This window comes from Vigna angularis, chromosome 11 (genome assembly GCF_016808095.1).
Source record: "Vigna angularis cultivar LongXiaoDou No.4 chromosome 11, ASM1680809v1, whole genome shotgun sequence".
Taxonomy (NCBI): Eukaryota; Viridiplantae; Streptophyta; class Magnoliopsida; order Fabales; family Fabaceae; genus Vigna; species Vigna angularis.
The window spans coordinates 19,787,162-19,804,060 of NC_068980.1; the positions used below are offsets into that span (position 1 = coordinate 19,787,162).

The 16,899-nt window shown below is 35.3% G+C and overlaps 2 protein-coding genes across 2 annotated transcripts; both read right to left on the reverse strand.

The window, feature by feature from the left end:
- Positions 1-406: 406 nt before the first annotated feature.
- Positions 407-2,513, reverse strand: LOC108333069 (UDP-glycosyltransferase 88F5). Its single transcript, XM_017568399.2, has 2 exons — positions 1,641-2,513; positions 407-1,279 (listed from the first exon to the last, which is right to left on the reverse strand). Exons 1-2 carry the CDS (start codon positions 2,431-2,433, stop codon positions 591-593), a joined length of 1,482 nt encoding a protein of 493 aa, XP_017423888.2. The 5' UTR covers positions 2,434-2,513; the 3' UTR covers positions 407-590.
- Positions 2,514-5,903: 3,390 nt separating this feature from the next.
- LOC108332538 (UDP-glycosyltransferase 88F5) lies at positions 5,904-9,339 on the reverse strand. The gene is made up of 2 exons (XM_052871253.1): positions 8,562-9,339; positions 5,904-6,713 (listed from the first exon to the last, which is right to left on the reverse strand). The coding sequence occupies exons 1-2, from the start codon at positions 9,316-9,318 to the stop codon at positions 6,034-6,036; spliced, it is 1,437 nt and encodes a 478-aa protein (XP_052727213.1). The 5' UTR covers positions 9,319-9,339; the 3' UTR covers positions 5,904-6,033.
- Between the last annotated feature and the right edge of the window lie 7,560 nt (positions 9,340-16,899).

Sequence of the window (16,899 nt, forward strand, 5' to 3'; positions counted from 1 at the left end):
GTTTTTCATTTAGAAAAAACAAAAAAGAAGAGAAAATGGTGGAGATTTTCACATTTTCACTGGTTACAGGTTTACATGAATAGTAGTTTTGTTAACTTTAATAGCAACCATAAAATTATGTGTTATGATGGTTTACACCAGCTCATATTCTAGTTCTTTTTCCAAGCTTGTGTAGGATATAGTGAAAACTCAAAATAATAAAGTTATTTTCCATACAAATTTTGCAAATATTGTGATATGTTAATTAAAAGTATAAGTGTAGAATGTTTCATAACAATCAATTCATAAAAGTCACTCCTGAATTATATATTCTGCATGATAGGTGGAATCTTAACACCAGTTTCTAATAACTGCATTTTCTTAGACCAACTATAATTTTATTAGGAATTCATGTGCAGCAAACAAATTCTTGCGCAAATCATCGAACTTTTCTGTTGGACAGGAAATTGGTTAACACAGTAAATTGAAATTTATGGTAAAATAATACAGGAGACTGGTTATTAAGATAAACATATATGGCTATTATATCAGATATGATAAAGATTATCACAAAGATAATACAGAACAATTAAACCAAATCTACAACACTTCTATGAAGCGAATGAAGTCCATGAATGAAGTAAGTTGGCAAGTGCTGTTGTGGAAGATCCAAATTGTGCAACAGCAGCCATAGCCATTTGTTTGAGCTTGAAGCTTCTCTCTCTGATCTCTTTTGTCTCCATCACTTCCCTCACTCTCTTCTCTATTTCCTCTGCACTCACAAACCCATCTTCTACCCTCTGATTCACGCCAACAGCCACCTTCATCTCTCCCACCATCACCTCCCTGTTCACGTGCTGCTCTGCGTACAGTGGCCATGCAACCATCGGCACCCCCGCCACCACCCCTTCCAATACCGAGTTCCACCCGCAGTGACTCACAAACCCCCCCACCGACTCGTGACTCAGTACCTCCACTTGTGGTGCCCAGGCCTCCACCACCATTCCTCGATCCTTGGTCCTCTCCAGAAACCCATCTGGCAACACCGAAGCCAAGTCGAATGCATCCCCTGGCTTTGCTGCTTCCTTATTCTGCTTTGCTCCCTCCTCTTCTAATGGCCTTTTCACTACCCATAAGAATCTCTTCCCACTCTTCTCTAACCCTTTCGCTATCTCTTTCAACTGTGACACCGAGAACGATCCTCTGCTTCCGAAACACAGATACACCACGCTTCTGCTCGGTTGTTCCTCCAGCCATCGCAGACATTCCTTGCTGTCACTTCCTTTACTTCCTTTAGCATCTGATTTCGTACAAACCAAAACAATAAAAGTTCACACTCACTGACAGAAATTCATGTTGTACCAAAAGATTACTAAGAGCTCTTGACAAGACATAAGATTCCGCCTCTCAAACAAGACATTGCATTTATATGTTTTTATTTTCAATTATGTTATATTTTTCTGTAGATAAAGCTACACTGATGATGCACGTTAGAACAACTACTAGTCTCGAGAAGAGTCAACCATGGCATTCGTGGTGGGTGTGTGTGAGTAAAACGTAACAAGAAAAAATGAATTTGTAATGAATCTTAAGATAGATGAAAGAATCTCGAAGCAAGTGGAAAAATTATTATTAAAAAAACATCATCCACGTGACTAAACCTGATTGTTGAGCTTCCGCTATAAGTGGTCCGATATAGTAAACGTGAGGTCCACTTTCGGCGTTTGGAAAACACGCGCCCTCCGCCACGGCGTTAACTGCCAGAGGCTCGAGCTCTGGAAATGAGTTCACTATAATCCCACGCGCCTTGGGAAGGCTCGAGCAGAAGTAGAGCATGTCCCAGTAGGCAGGATCGCCCCTATCTAACAGGGGTTCCGGCATGTTCACCGCCGTCAGAGGCGCGTTGCCCGGCACGCGCAGTTCCACCCCGATCATATCCTTAAACGACTCGCTCCTCTGTTCGTGGAGTTTCGGAAAGTACGAGAAGAGCGCGAGAACGGCGGAGCCGGAAGTGAAAAAGTAGTAGACTGGGATTCCCATGGAAGAAGCTGATTCCATGGTGGAAGTGCAGAAGAGGTCGATAACGAAGGCTTTGACGGCGGAGGTTTGGGAGATTTGGGAGAGGGAGGTGGCCACGCTGGAAGCATTTGCTTTGATGAAGCCGAAGGCTCTGGCGGCGAGGCTTACGGAGGTTGAGGCGGAGAGTGGGATATGGGGTAGGCGGAGGAAGGAGATGGAGGGATGGGCGGCGGTGATGCGGCGGATATAGACTTCGATGGCGGGGTGGTCGAGGAGGCCCGTGGTGAGGATGATGGTGATGTTGAAACGGTGCGTTTGGATGAGCTTGGCAAGCTCAACCATGGCTACAATGTGGCCTATGCCTGGTGCTGGATACATTACAATTGTGTCCTTTTCCATTTTGGTTGGTTTGGTTGGTGAAACCTTCGATGACATGTGAGAATGTTTTGTGGGTTAACAAGGAGCTGCATTTATATCAGAAAAAGGAGATGATTGAAGAAGAGAAAAATAAAAGAAAATAAAACTTACAAAAAGAAGTATACAGATGATAGTGAGTATCTATATGTATCTGTTTAATCTCCGTATGATATTCGTATATATTTTAAATTATTAAAATATTTCTAATTTATTAAATAAAATCAGTCACTATTTATATGGATCTTTTAATTTTATTTAAACAAATTTTATTTTATTGCATAACTTTTATTTTTCCTCTCATTTGTTTATTTTTGCGATATCCAGCACATATTTTTAAGATAATTTTCCTTCTTCAATTTTGTAAAATTAAGTTGTTTTTCGAAACACACGTTTTACATTATTTTCTTTTTTAATATTTTTATTTATTTATTTCTTGTAAAAAGATATTTGACTATTTATTTTGAATGTTTAATCATATTTAACTCTTAGTTTAAACCATATGAAAAACTCATCTTCTTTTTCCTTTTTATTCTTAATTTCTTTTTATTTGAATATCATTCCTTTACTAAATAAATTTCCATTATCTCAATGATTAAACTCATTCTCATTCGATATCTATCCAATTTATTTAAATTCCTAAGATACTTTCTTGTTCAACGTTTAGAAAAATAATAAACATTATATTTATCATGAAATTTCAATTACGTGTAATTATTATTTTTATAATTATTTTATAGTTAACGTAATTATTATTTAGTAATATATTGTAGTATTGATGTAATTATAAACATTAAAAAAATGCAAATGTGTGTTGAATCTTTTGTAATATTACATTTTCTTTATTATGTTTTTTGTGAAACCCAAAAAATGGTATTTTTAGAAGTGGTGGTAGTATAAAAACAGTGAGACTCGATTATTTTAATATTAAACGGTTTTATTATAAATAGTTTTGTTATAAACGAGTTTCATTATTTTAAAACGTACTATCTCTTTAGAAATCACTTTTCTAGAGTTCTCTACCTTCTCTCTAAGAATTATAACTCCTGAGTCATCTCTTTGACGATCAGGAGGTACCTAATCGACTACAAATCTAACCCATATCAGTTTCTTCAATAGAGCAAAGTTCTAAGGACTCTGTACGTTTTCAATTTGGTGTTTTATAGGTTCGTCTAGGTATATTCCTTGCGGTTCAAGTAATCGATGAAGCGTTCTGAGAAGTTTGACAATTAGTTTAGAGGTAAGGGAAGCTAGAACTTTTGTTATAAATAGTGATTATGTTGGGAGAAATGTTATATGTATGTGCTGTGATTAAGTATTTGGAAATGTAAATGCTTGGTTGGATGAGAAAGTGGAGAGTTTGATTATGTCTTATTGTGAAGATGAGATTGGATGATTTAGATAGGTATAACTGGTTTGATTATGTGTTTTGCAGTTATTTTGAATGATAAATGTGGTTTGATAGATAAAAATTTGTTATGGAATAGGTAAGAGGGGTTGGTGTTGATGTTAGGTTAAGCTCTTTTGGTTTCTAGTTGAATTTAGATTTGTTGCATAGTGAAATTTTGAGTTTGTGGTTTTGTGCATAAAGAGTATATTTTTAAGGATTGGGTAAGTCAGTTGTAACTCTTTGAACGCACTAACTGGTCCAAAAGTGAGCTATAAGTGGTAGAATTCCATTTGGGTCTATAAGTTGAGATTTTGTAAGTTTTTGGTTGAAATCTTGGAGTCATATGTTTATAATGAGATTAGGATGGGTTAAACACAATTGGTTTAGTATAATTGAGTGTATAACACGATCTAGGAGGAGTAGAAGTTGGGAAAAATATATTCAACTGGTCAAGAGTGGTTTGGGGTAATAATTCTGTAGTTTTCGTGCTACAGAATTATGCAAACTCGCTGAGCGACTCCACTCGCTCAACGAGAGGTCAAGGGGTTTGGCTCACTGTCTCAGGATTCGCTTAGCGAGTTGAGTCGTTGAGCGAGTTGAGTCGTTGAGCGAGTGGTTGAGGGGTCTGGATCACTGTCTCTGGATTTGCCTAGCGAGTAGAGTCGCTGAGCGAGTGGGGTCGCTTAGCGAGAGGTTGAAGTTTGGGAGTACTGTTTCTGGATTCGCTCAGCGACTAGTCCAAGGGGGTGCTTTATTCTTTTCATTCTTATTTCTTTATAGGGTGAAGTTACGTTTTGACTCATTGTGAATGATATGAAAGTGTTTATAAGGTTATGTGATTATTAATGTTATGTATGTTGGTTTCAAAGAGAAAGTACATGGTTTCACGGTTGGTAACATGGGTTCCACGGGGAACTCCTTCGGAATGGGTTCAAGTGTTTTAGAATGAATACAGAGAGCTCAACATTGGGGGTTATCCTAACACTCTAATGATCTTTCATTCTCAAATAGAGAGGATTGATACATATGGTGAGAGTAGTAGGAGGTCCTAGCGTAGGCGCTACCTGGAGACCTATTGCGCGATAACAGACTAACCTTGTGTGGGTGGTAGGGTGAAACCCATTGACAATGGCTTTGCAAAGCAGTGAGGCCACCACAAGTGCACAACCCGCCATAGCTCAGTATTCATTATAAGTCTGGGCAATTGGTTTAGGTCTTTACATGTTAAGATGTTTGGATTGGATTAAATTACATATTATTCTTATATGAAATGCTTTAAACTTATGATGTATTGTTTTGTATCTAGTTTACCATTTTTTTTCTGTTGTTTGTCTTTGTATGTTGTTTTTCTTTTGTGATGATCACCTAATGGTGTGAGCTTAGGGATTCACCTTTTCAATTGTTCTAGCTAGAGGTGAGGAAGAAGCAAATGAGTTGTTAGATAGATCTACAGAAGTAGACCTCTTCTTTGAGGGAGACTTGTTTTACCTAGTTATTCTTTTAGCATCTATGTAACGCTTCATTTTGGTAGTTTTATACTATTAAAATGGGATGTTACATTTTTTATTTTTTGGCTTAATACTATTTATGGTCCCAATTTTTGTCAGCTTTGTTCGAAATGGTCCTAATTTTTCTTTTATGTTTAATGTAGTCCTAAAGATAGTAATTTGTGTTCAATTTAGTCCTTTTTGCAAACCTCGTTTAAATCGTTTAAAACTACATTGAACATAAAAAAAAATTAGGACCATTTCGAACAAAGCTAACAAAAATTGGGACCATAAGTGGTATTAAGCCTTATTTTTTAAACAAAATCTGATTAATTTTGAAAGAGACACATTATTCAATGATAGTTAAAACAAAATACAAATTTCATACTCTATAAGAATACAAATATAGATAATTATAAATTATTTTTACTTAAAAAGAAAAAAGACTTGCATTTATCCAACCCAAATACCGTTTCTATTTGAAATCAAATTTACTTTATGAGATCAAATTTATTTCAATTTACATTAAAACGGGTTATTTTTCTCACGGTTGAAAAGAGAATCTTCTCCTTTTTGTCTCATAAGATATCAATGTACTTAAACCTGTAAAACCCTTTTAATTATAAATATGTTTTATTAAAAGAACAAAAGCTAGTTATTCAAAGAGTTAAAAACACATAATCTAGCATTTTCTTAGGCACATTCTTTCCACACCCATCATCTTCTTCATAGTCTACAACACTACTATGAAGTGAATGAAATCCACGAATGGAGTAAGTTTGCAAGTGCCGTCGTGGAAGATCCAAATTGTGCAACAGCAGCCATAGCCATTTGTTTGAGCTTGAAGCTTCTCTCTCTGATCTCTTTTGTCTCCATCACTTCCCTCACTCTCTTCTCTACTTCCTCTGCACTCACAAACCCATCTTCTACCCTCTGATTCACGCCAACAGCCACCTTCATCTCTCCCACCATCACCTCCCTGTTCACGTGCTGCTCTGCGTACAGTGGCCATGCAACCATCGGCACCCCCGCCACCACCCCTTCCAACACCGAGTTCCACCCGCAGTGACTCACAAACCCCCCCACCGATTCACGACTCAGCACCTCCACTTGCGGTGCCCAGGCCTTGACCACCATGCCTCGATCCTTGGTCCTCTCCAGAAACCCGTCTGGCAACACTGGATTCAAGTCGAACTGATCTCCCCGTTTTGCTGCGTCCTCATCATGCTTTGCTCCCTCCTCTTCTAATGGCCTCTTCACTACCCATAAGAATCTCTTCCCACTCTTCTCTAACCCTTTCGCTATCTCTTTCAACTGTGACACCGAGAACGATCCTCTGCTTCCAAAACACAGAAACACCACGCTTCTGCTCGGTTGTTCCTCCAGCCATTGCAGACATTCCTTGCTATCACTTCCTTCTGCATCTGATTTCGTACAAACCAAAACAATAAAAGTTCACACTCACTGTATCACACAGAAATTCATGTTGTATCAAAACATACTAAGAGCTCTTGACAACACATTAGATTCTGCCTCCCAAACAAGACATTGTCATTCTTATTTCAACCTCAACTTTCCAAATACTTTTATACTACACTTAAATTTTGATTTTTCATTTTATTATAAATAAGATAAAAAGTTTTCATCTAACTTAATGAAATAAAGTAGTTTACGTTTACTTGTCTTATGTTATTTCTTGGCCAATTTGAAAAATGAAAGGAATAATAAATAATTTTATGTTGTGTAGTCATTTATGTTTTAACGAACCAAACACACCCTTAAATATGTGAAATAAGTAATGAAATCTATTTAAGAATTTGTTTCATATTAAAGCATTTGAGTAAAATATTAATTAAGTTATTTAACTAATAGAAGTAAAGCTTATAGTTTCTAAATAAATAAATAAATATGATTTTATTAATTAACTGTGTTATGTTTTTTTGTCACACAATGTTTTAGAATAAATTTAAACTATTTATCCTCTTAAACTTTAAATGTTAAACTAAAATATCGTTTAACACAAAAAAATTGATATTTTTATATTAAAAGGATTATGTTTATTTATATTTTTAAAATTTAAATAGTAAAATATATCAAAATTTAAAATAAAAAAAAATTTCGTTTTTACTTTCCAAATTTAAAAACTAAGAATATATTTAATTCCAAATTTGTCACATCTCACTAGATAATGAAAGATATGAAAATATCTGTTAATCGTGAAAATTGCCCACACTCTTTGAAAAGTAAACGAAACGACAAACAAATATATTTCCTATATTTTGGAATGATTAAAATATGTTATTTGAGATTTGGTCAACAAAATGCATCTTAATAATTAGATCTTTAATATTTGTTTAAGAAATAATGTGATAATTATTTATGTTTGACAACATATTTAGCATCTCATCTTCAATTTTGTTAGTTTTAAGAATTAATGTGTAAATGTTACACTTTGAAATGCCAAAGAATATCATCCATGATTTTAGTGATTAATATCATAAAATAGGAAAAATCATTATAATAGACATTAAACTATCATAAAATTATATGCAAAGCAGTTAAGGTTAAAACCACGTTGACCGAATCCTAATAAAACGTTGTCAACCAAATACCTAACACCAATATATATATATATATATATATATATATATATATATATATATATATATATATATATATATATATATATATATTATTACCTTATCATTATTAAAAGGTGGGAAGAAATTCTAATGATTAATTATTAAAATATAATGACAACATATTTTATTATTCAGTAATTATCATTATTTAATAAATTTTATTATTTATATACTCACATGTTTATTATTACACGTTTCTAATATATTGAATATGTGTTGATGTTTACTGATTTTATATAGACAAAGTTAAGTTTTATAACTCACTACTATTTTCAATAACTTTTAGTTCAATAATTTTATTACCAATGTTAGTATTGAAAGAAAAATTATGTTTTAAAAATTTTAGAAAATTATTTGATATTCATTTAATATCTTATCAAGATTAATAAAATATAATTTTTAAATATATAAATATAAATTATTCAATTATTCTTTAAAATATATTATTTTATTAGTAAAATATAGTTTTTAAATATATAGATGTAATTATTCAACTATTTGTAAAAATAAAATATAATTTATCCCCGTAAATTAAAAAAATAGAATAATTAACTTCAAATTTACCATTTAAGGATAAATGGATTGAAATTATGAAAACTTAAAGTCAACTAAAACTTAAAAAAAGCCAACCTGATTGTTGGGGCTCCGCGATGAGTGGTCCGATGTAGTAAAGACGAGGCGCATGGGTTGCGTCTGGGAAACACGAGCCCTGCGCGACGGCGTTAACTGCCGCAGGCTCAAGCTCTTCAAACGAGTTAACTATAATCCCACGCGCCTTCGGTAGGAGCGTGCAAAAGTCCAGCATGTCCCAGTACGCAAGGTCGTCCCTGTCCAAGATGGGTTGCGGCAGTTCCACCGCCTTCAGCGGCGCGTTTCCCGGCACTCGCAGTTCCACCCCGACCATATCCTTAAACGACACGCTGCACTCTTGGTGGAGTTTCGGAAAGTAGGAATATAGAGCGAGAATTGCGGCGCCGGAAGTGAAGAAGAAGTACACTGGGATTCCCATTGAAGAGGCTGATTCCATGGTGGGGGCGCAGAAGAGGTCGATTACAAAGGCTTTGACGATGGCGGTTTTGGAGATTTGAGTGAGGGTGGTGGCTACGTGGGGGGCGTTTCTTTTGAGGAAGCTGAAGCCTTTGGCGCCGAAGCTAACAGCGGTTGTAAAGGTGGCGGGGGTGGTGGGAGGGAGGCGGAGGAAGGAGATGGAGGAGTGGAGGGCGGAGATTCGGCGGATGTAGTCGTCGATGGAGGGGTGGTCGTAGAAGCCGGTGGTGAGGAGGACTGTGATGGAGAAACGGGGCGGTTGGATGAGCTTGGCAAGTTCAACCATGCCTACGATGTGCCCTATGCCTGCTGCTGGAAACATTACTATTGTTTCTTCCATTTTTTAAGGTTGTGTGTGTCTGTGTGTGAGAGACCCTTCATTCAATGGTTTTTATAGCATAATTTATTTTAATTTTCTTTATTTTAAGCATTTAAAAAACAAGTTAATATAAATATAATTTTTTTTCTCATAAATTAATGATAATAACTAGCAGATGACATAAATAAATAATTCTTCAGATCTAACACACAGTGATGAAGAAAAAAAAAATGAGTTGTTGTAGTAATGGCACGTCAATGGTCAAATTCGATATTAAATCATTTTAAAATTAAACTTTTAATAAAAAATAAATTATTTAACTCATTGTATGCGTCTTTTTCCCATTCTAGAATTATTTGATAGTATAGTAGGTTGGAGGTGTTTATGCATACCATTTGTCCATTTTCAGCCACTCGCAAACATTATTATTTATTATTTATGATAAGGTACTATATTATTTTTATTACTCTATATGTCTTTATTTTATTGATATTATTTAATATTATATTATAAATTTTATAACATTTTTATTATAAAGATCGTAATGTTTAAAGGTCCTGAAATACATTGGTACTTTTAGAAAATAGGCACTTTCGGTCATATTCATTATGTTATTGTAAAGATTCAAACATTGTTTCTTCTTTCAAGTGGTTTCCGAAACCAGACATATCCAGCCGAGACAAAAAGGGTAGTTTTTTTGTCTCAGTTCGGAACCAAGGCATAAAAGTGAAGGATTTTACCTTGGTTCAAAGCTAACCGAAGAAATAGGTTTTTTTTTTAATTTTTTTTGCAGGACTTTATGTCTCGCTTCTCTTTGAACCGAGACAGTATTCCAACTCTACTGCTTCGGTTCGGACCTGAACCGAGGCAATAAGGTCTTCTTTTATTTTTTTTCTTCTTTCGCAAGCCTTTATGTCTCAGTTGGGGCCTGAACCGATGCCATAGGTGGTTTTCTCCCTCGGTTATGGTCACACCTGAGGCATATTCCCCTATTTTTTTTTAAGAACAGGGTTGTTTCTCCAACAATTCCAACTACAAAAACAGACCTGCATATAATTTTACAGTTAAAACAGTCCAGAACAATCTAGAAGCATATGTTTTGAATAAAAATTATATTAAAACATAAATACATTCAATGTAATCATAAATCAACTTCTTAAAGCATAAATCAATCCAATTTACAAAGTTAAACTAATAATAATGTACAAAAGCATAAAACAACTTAGAAGCATAAACTTAGAACTTACTATATCCTAATATCTACTACATACTATTATATAAGTGAATTATATATTTAGCCAGTGCTTTCCTCACGAGTTTAAGTGACTTCTTTGGAATTGGAGCAGTCATATTGAATCTCTGCATAAAAAACAATGATTTCAATTAGTGTATATGAAATCTAAACTATAGAGAAAATAAAATTCAAACCTAAATATTATCGTTTGCAATCCATTGGTGTAATGTGCACGAATAGTGGTCATCATCCATAACATGACGTAATAACCACATTCATACGACCCTGTTTGTCTATTACACTACAATATATCATCATAATTATAAAATCTTAAGTAACATCATTGGAATGATACAAAATGTAACAAAGTATGGACTAAAATACCAAACCTTAAGGAAAACCCATGCAAGCTTTTTAGCTGTAGCAGTAGATCTCCCAAATAACATCATATGTGGTGCAAGGGAACTATTAAAAAAATTGTTTTAGCATACATTTATATAACAAAGAAAGTTGAAACATTGAGGTTCTTACCAGTCTACTACATGTCTAAGAGGGTTGAGAGGAGACTTGTGCAATAAACAAAACCAGACAGTAGTGTTCTCTGGTATGGAGATCACAAGTAGCTGCCAATGACGCCTGAAATTGGTAATAACTTAATTGTCATATACCAAAATTAATAAATGAAACTTTAAAGTTAACAAACTTCACTTACCCAAGTATATAAGGGAGAAAATATATCTCCTTCCCCGTTGCAAAGCAGGTGGTGATGTATGTTTGGATATCATCAAATTTATTTCTTTCATGAGTCGTAGAGGGGTCAATGAACCCATTTACATCATTGAACCCCTTCTTGGTACTGACATCAAACATATACCTAAAATGAAGAAATAATCTGATATAAGTAACTTGATAAAAAAGTTATTACTCTTCTTAAATTGTCCAACCGGACAATTCAAAATTCAATACTTGTAAATTATTATTACCATCTCCTCTCTTTTCATTTGTAAAAAATACATTTGTTCAAAAAAATATGGAGATAGTAAATAATTTTTGTATTGAATCTCAAACGGGAAACTAAGGCTAATTCACAAAAATAATATATATTCAAGCAAACAAATAATTACATATGCAACACGTAATATATTCAAACAAAAAATATATTGAAGCAAACAAGTTCATATTAAAAGGAAAATTTTAAGAATAGGAACCTAGGAGCGTGAAAGCCGGTCAACTATCGAGAATGTCCATGTATAAAACCTCAGCACAACAATACAATATCTAGACAAAAACAAACAACACATTAGTTAGTTTCATGATTTCTAACCTTAAAATTTATTTCATCACTAAATCAACCAATTTAATCCAAACAATTCAAAATTATATTCCTTAATTTCTATACTCTAATTCAAAATTATATATCAATTTTCATCATCATCCAATTCAATCCTAACAATTCAAAATTATATAAACCTAATTCAAAATTTTATAAACCTAAAAATTATATAAACCAATTAATACAAATTATATAACAAATTATAATTAAAAAAACTTACCAGGAAGAAGAAGACGCCACGACAAAAACGAACGTCGTGGAGGAAGGGGGAGGAGCAGCGGGACGTCGTGCAGCGGAGGCGGAGCAGCAAGGGCGGTGTAGCCAGGGGGCGATTCATTAGGGGCGGCGCAACGGGCAACATGGGCTGGTGCAGCGACGAAATGGAGGCCGAGGCTTCCCACCAGGTGCGAGAATGGCGGCATCGATGCGAGGGAGGCACCAACTAAACCAGAAGCGAGGGAGTGAGAGCGAGAACAATGGTGAAAACTCTTTTGCGCGAGAGAGGAAGAACATTTTTTTCTCGAGGAAGAAGGAAATGAAACACTGTAGGTTAAGTTTTTTGACGCAACGAGGTTAAGAGGTAAGCAATACTACCTCGGTTCTACGCTCAGCTGAAGCAATACACACATATATGTCTCGATTCTACTCTCCACCGAGGCATATAGTCCTCAGAAAAAAAATATGAAATGGTTATACGCCTCGATTCCCGCCTAAACCGAGGCATAAACATGCTTTCGCACCGGATCTGAATGAACCGAAGCCATAGGCTTTGGGCAGACTTCAAATTTCAGACCTGTCAGGTGGACAAGTGGGCTTTTAGGCATCGGTTGTAGTACCAACCAAGGTATACACACTGTTTCGCACCGGTTCTGAATGAACCGAAGCCACAGGCTCTGCACATACTTCAAATTTCAGATCTGTCAGGTGGACAAGTGGGCTTTTAGGCATCAACTATATTATCAACCGAGGTAATATGCCTTATATGCTTCGGTTCCCCTTGAATCGAGGCGTATAAGTTCGCTTAAACTACCACTAGTGCAGCGAAGGAAAACGACCACGGTTGCTTTTGAATATACGCTTCGGTTTTAGAGTCGTGGCATATACAGACGAGGTAAAAAGGTTTGACACTTTAGGCCATGGTTCCAACCACGGTAATACCTTGAAGGCTACTGCCTCAGTTCTTTAGAAACCGAAGTAGTAAAGAAGAGAAAAAAAAAGGCGGAGGGGGGAGGGGTTATTACCTCGGTTGAACCGAGGTAATAACCTGGGGATATGACAGCGGTTCTTGCTTGAACTGCGACCAAAACCCTGTTTTTTTTTAAAAAAATTTGTTTCGGTTTTTCCACAGCCGAGACATATTCTCCTGCAATTTTTTTTAATAGTAGGTTTGTTTTTGTGATATCCACTATCACAAAAATAGACCTGCATATCAAACAATATCATAACAACACATATTCAACATATTCAACACAATAGTCAATATTTACATCACATAATGTACAAAGTCTAATAACTATAAATCAACATGTTCTAATGTATTTTAAATCTAATAACTATGAACTATTATATAATCTAACTAAATGTTTTGCAATTTCTTTCCTTAGGAATGTTAGTGGCTTCTCAGGAATTAGAGTAGGAGTCTAGAATCTCTGCACAAGACACATGATATTAATTAGTGTATAAGAATTCCAAATGACAGAGAAAAACAAAATTCATTAAATCTAAATATTACCATTTCCCATCCTCTTGTGATATGGGCACAGATAATGTGTGACATCCAATACATTACGTAGTATCCGCACTCATATGACCCACTTTGTCTGTTACACTATAATATATCATCATAGTTGTAAATAGTTAGTGAAAATCATTAAAACAAAACAACTATAAGAAAGTATGGCTTTAACATATGTCAAACCTCGAGAGCAATCCATGCAAGCTTTCTACTATTAGCAATTGATCTCCCAACCAACATCATACTTGCTGAAATAGAACTATATATAATAAAAAAGGTTTTAGCATTCATTTATATAACAAAGAAAGTCCAAACATTGAGGTTCTTACCAATCAACTGCTTGTCTGAGATGTTTGGGAGGAGACTTGTGCAATGAGCAGAACCATAAAGCATAGCTCTCTTGTACAAAAATAACAAGTAGCTGCCAATGGCGCCTGAAATTCATAATAACTTAATTATTATATATTAAAATCACATATGGAACTTTATTATGTTAACAAAGTTCACTTACCCATATATATAAGGAATAAAATGTATGTTCTTCTCGCTTGCAAATCTGCTTGTGAGATATGTTGTGATCTCATCAAAATCATTTGTTTCGTGAATGACTTGGGGATCAATGAACCCATAGACATCATTGTACCCCAAGTTGTTACTGACACCAAACATATACCTGAAATCAAAAATTACCTTTGATATAAGTATACTTGATATATAAATCAATTTTATATAAATAATTGCTCACAGACTTACATCATCCATAGCTGAACTAATGTAATATACAACTCTTCTGTTTCCGACGCAAGCTCTCTGACATCTTGGCTATGCAGGTATATTGGGACCTCAGAGCCTCTCCCAAATACATTAGCATCATATGCAACCTTCAAAGGCTTATTTGCAATGATGTCAGCAAGTTGTTGCAATGCACTAAGAGGATCGTCCTCAGATAAACAAATCTTCTTATGTGCATGCGTTTGTGTTTACATGGAAAAATAAGATAAGTTTTGACATCAATAACATGTAAACTTTAAAATTGAGAAGTGTAAAGTAGAATTCCATACCGGGGGGTCAGAAACTGAACCAACCAAGTGTTTAGGCCAAGCGATAAAAGACTGGAATGCTTGTGCCACAGTGAAAATCTCATTTGTAGGCAAAGGAACTGAGGCATCTGGTATGATAATGTCGTCTGCTGAGACCTTCACCTCATCCTCTAATAGCTCCATACCATGAACAACAATCGCTGCCTGAAACACTGTTCCATGAGCTACCAACATCGTCCCGGTACCATCTAAAATGTATACCAAACATGGACTAGCATCGTCCATGTCATCTCGTGGGACGGTTGGTGCTGAACAACTTCCTTTCCCGCTTCTCCCTGTCAGATTAAATGTTAGATTATACAAAACATAGAAATTATTGAACATAAATGTTTATTAATTTTATTGTGGGAGGCACAATATGTTCTTGTCCTATACAGGAGATGGCAGCGGACACATGCCATAACTCTCAAACAGCTGCTGGAACTGGCGCAAAACTCTATTAGTCACTTCTGTAGTGACCTCATTATACAATTCCTCCCTAAGCTATGTCCTAAGCTCCGTCCTAAGCTCCTCCCTAAGGTCCGCTCGAAGCTTTTTTGTGATCCTCTATGTCAGCCTTTGTTCTTGTGCTTCGTTGTATGCATATGAAGTCTGACGAGAAGAACTCCCAAAATAATCTTGAATGCCTACTCCAGTTCCAGCAGCATGCACACGTCTAGGGTGCTCAGGTCGTCCAATTGTAGTGGTAAGAATATCCTAGCGACCCTTTGGAGTGAATTGACCTTAGGAGCTCTACTCAACCAAGGAGTCCTGTAACATAACAAAACACCATTATTCTTAAAAAAGTTCAAGGTAGTATGTATAATGAAATTATTATTATTTTAGGAATAGTGATAACTTACAATTCTTTCAGATATTTCCCGTGCAGTGTCAGAAGAGTAGGCGCCCGATGATCTTAAACGAGCCAACTTCCATTTCTCATGCCGAGAAGGTGGAGAAGGAGGCTGGGGGATACCAGATGATGGTCTAGCTTCTGCCTTTTGCTTGAGGATTTTCTCCTCAAGCTTCTTATACCCACCACGAGATAATAGTTGGGGTTTTTTATTTTGAGCACTTATTCCTTGTGCTTTGCTCCTTTTTGCCTGTCACATATGTTTAATTAATTAGTTCATATGATACATATTTGTTAATGATGAATTTAATAATATCAACTATACTAACCTGCCATTTCTCTGATGTCCGACTCTGTACAAAAAGGCGCCAAGTCTCCTCATCAATGGCCTTATATGTTTGACATGGAGACTTATTTTTTTTGCTTCCAAATATATATCTCGAGGTCAACTTACTCTTAAAACCCCGAAAGTTTTCAGCAATAGTTGATAAACACTTATTTTTAAGTGTTGCGACATTTGGAATGTCAAATGTCATATGAAATAAACATAATAAAGTTGTATCAGTACAAAATTATCAATATAAACAAACTGTAATTCAAATAATATTAATTAACTTACCAATATATCGTTCCATATAATCTTCTGATCAACCTCGGACACATGGTCAAAAGATGGAGTAAGAATACTAATTCTATCACGCGCCACTACTCCAAGGTATGATCGGAAGTCATCTGCATTTGGGCCAGATGCCACACCCGTGATCACATTAACATTCACGGGTGTTCTTTCACCACTATTTTTTCTGACCAAAAGTTGTTTCATTCTGGTGGGTCCTCTAGTAAGTCTGGATGGGGGAGCCTCATCCCGTGATGAATGTGGATGATCAGCCATATATCTGTCAAAATAAATAACATGTAATACTAATAAAAGACTTATGTAATATCATATAATTTAACAAAACATGTAATAGTAGTCATAGGAAATATTAATAAAAGACTTATATAATATTAATAAAAAACTTATACACAAATTTGAAATTCATACATAAAGATATGGATTCATCATATGTATATTCCCTCATTATGATTTGACCGAATTGCATGTACATCGTCAACTAGAGGTTGGTCATCCAAATTTGTCGTAGTTTGAAATGAATGGTTGTCAGCAATATGAATATTAATCAGATTGTCTTCGTTAACTTCAATTTGTTTTTTGCCTTGAAGAGTGACATATCAATGGTCAGACGCATGATCTTTGACATAAAAAACCTGAGATGCTTGATGTACTCTGATAAACGGTTCGTCTCGATAACCCACCTTTCGAAAATCAACTATTGTCATACCCGATTCATCTATTTTCACACCACT

What these genes read in the sequence shown, in the direction of transcription:
- LOC108333069 (XM_017568399.2), bottom strand. Translation starts at nt 2,433, where the DNA reads ATGTCATCGAAGGTTTCACCAACCAAACCAACCAAAATGGAAAAGGAC. An exon ending in AGCGGAAGCTCAACAATCAG is followed by an intron (nt 1,280 to 1,640) that starts GTTTAGTCACGT and finishes GTACGAAATCAG; the next exon opens with ATGCTAAAGGAAGTAAAGGA.
- LOC108332538 (XM_052871253.1), bottom strand. Translation starts at nt 9,318, where the DNA reads ATGGAAGAAACAATAGTAATGTTTCCAGCAGCAGGCATAGGGCACATC. An exon ending in CGCGGAGCCCCAACAATCAG is followed by an intron (nt 6,714 to 8,561) that starts GTTGGCTTTTTT and finishes GTACGAAATCAG; the next exon opens with ATGCAGAAGGAAGTGATAGC.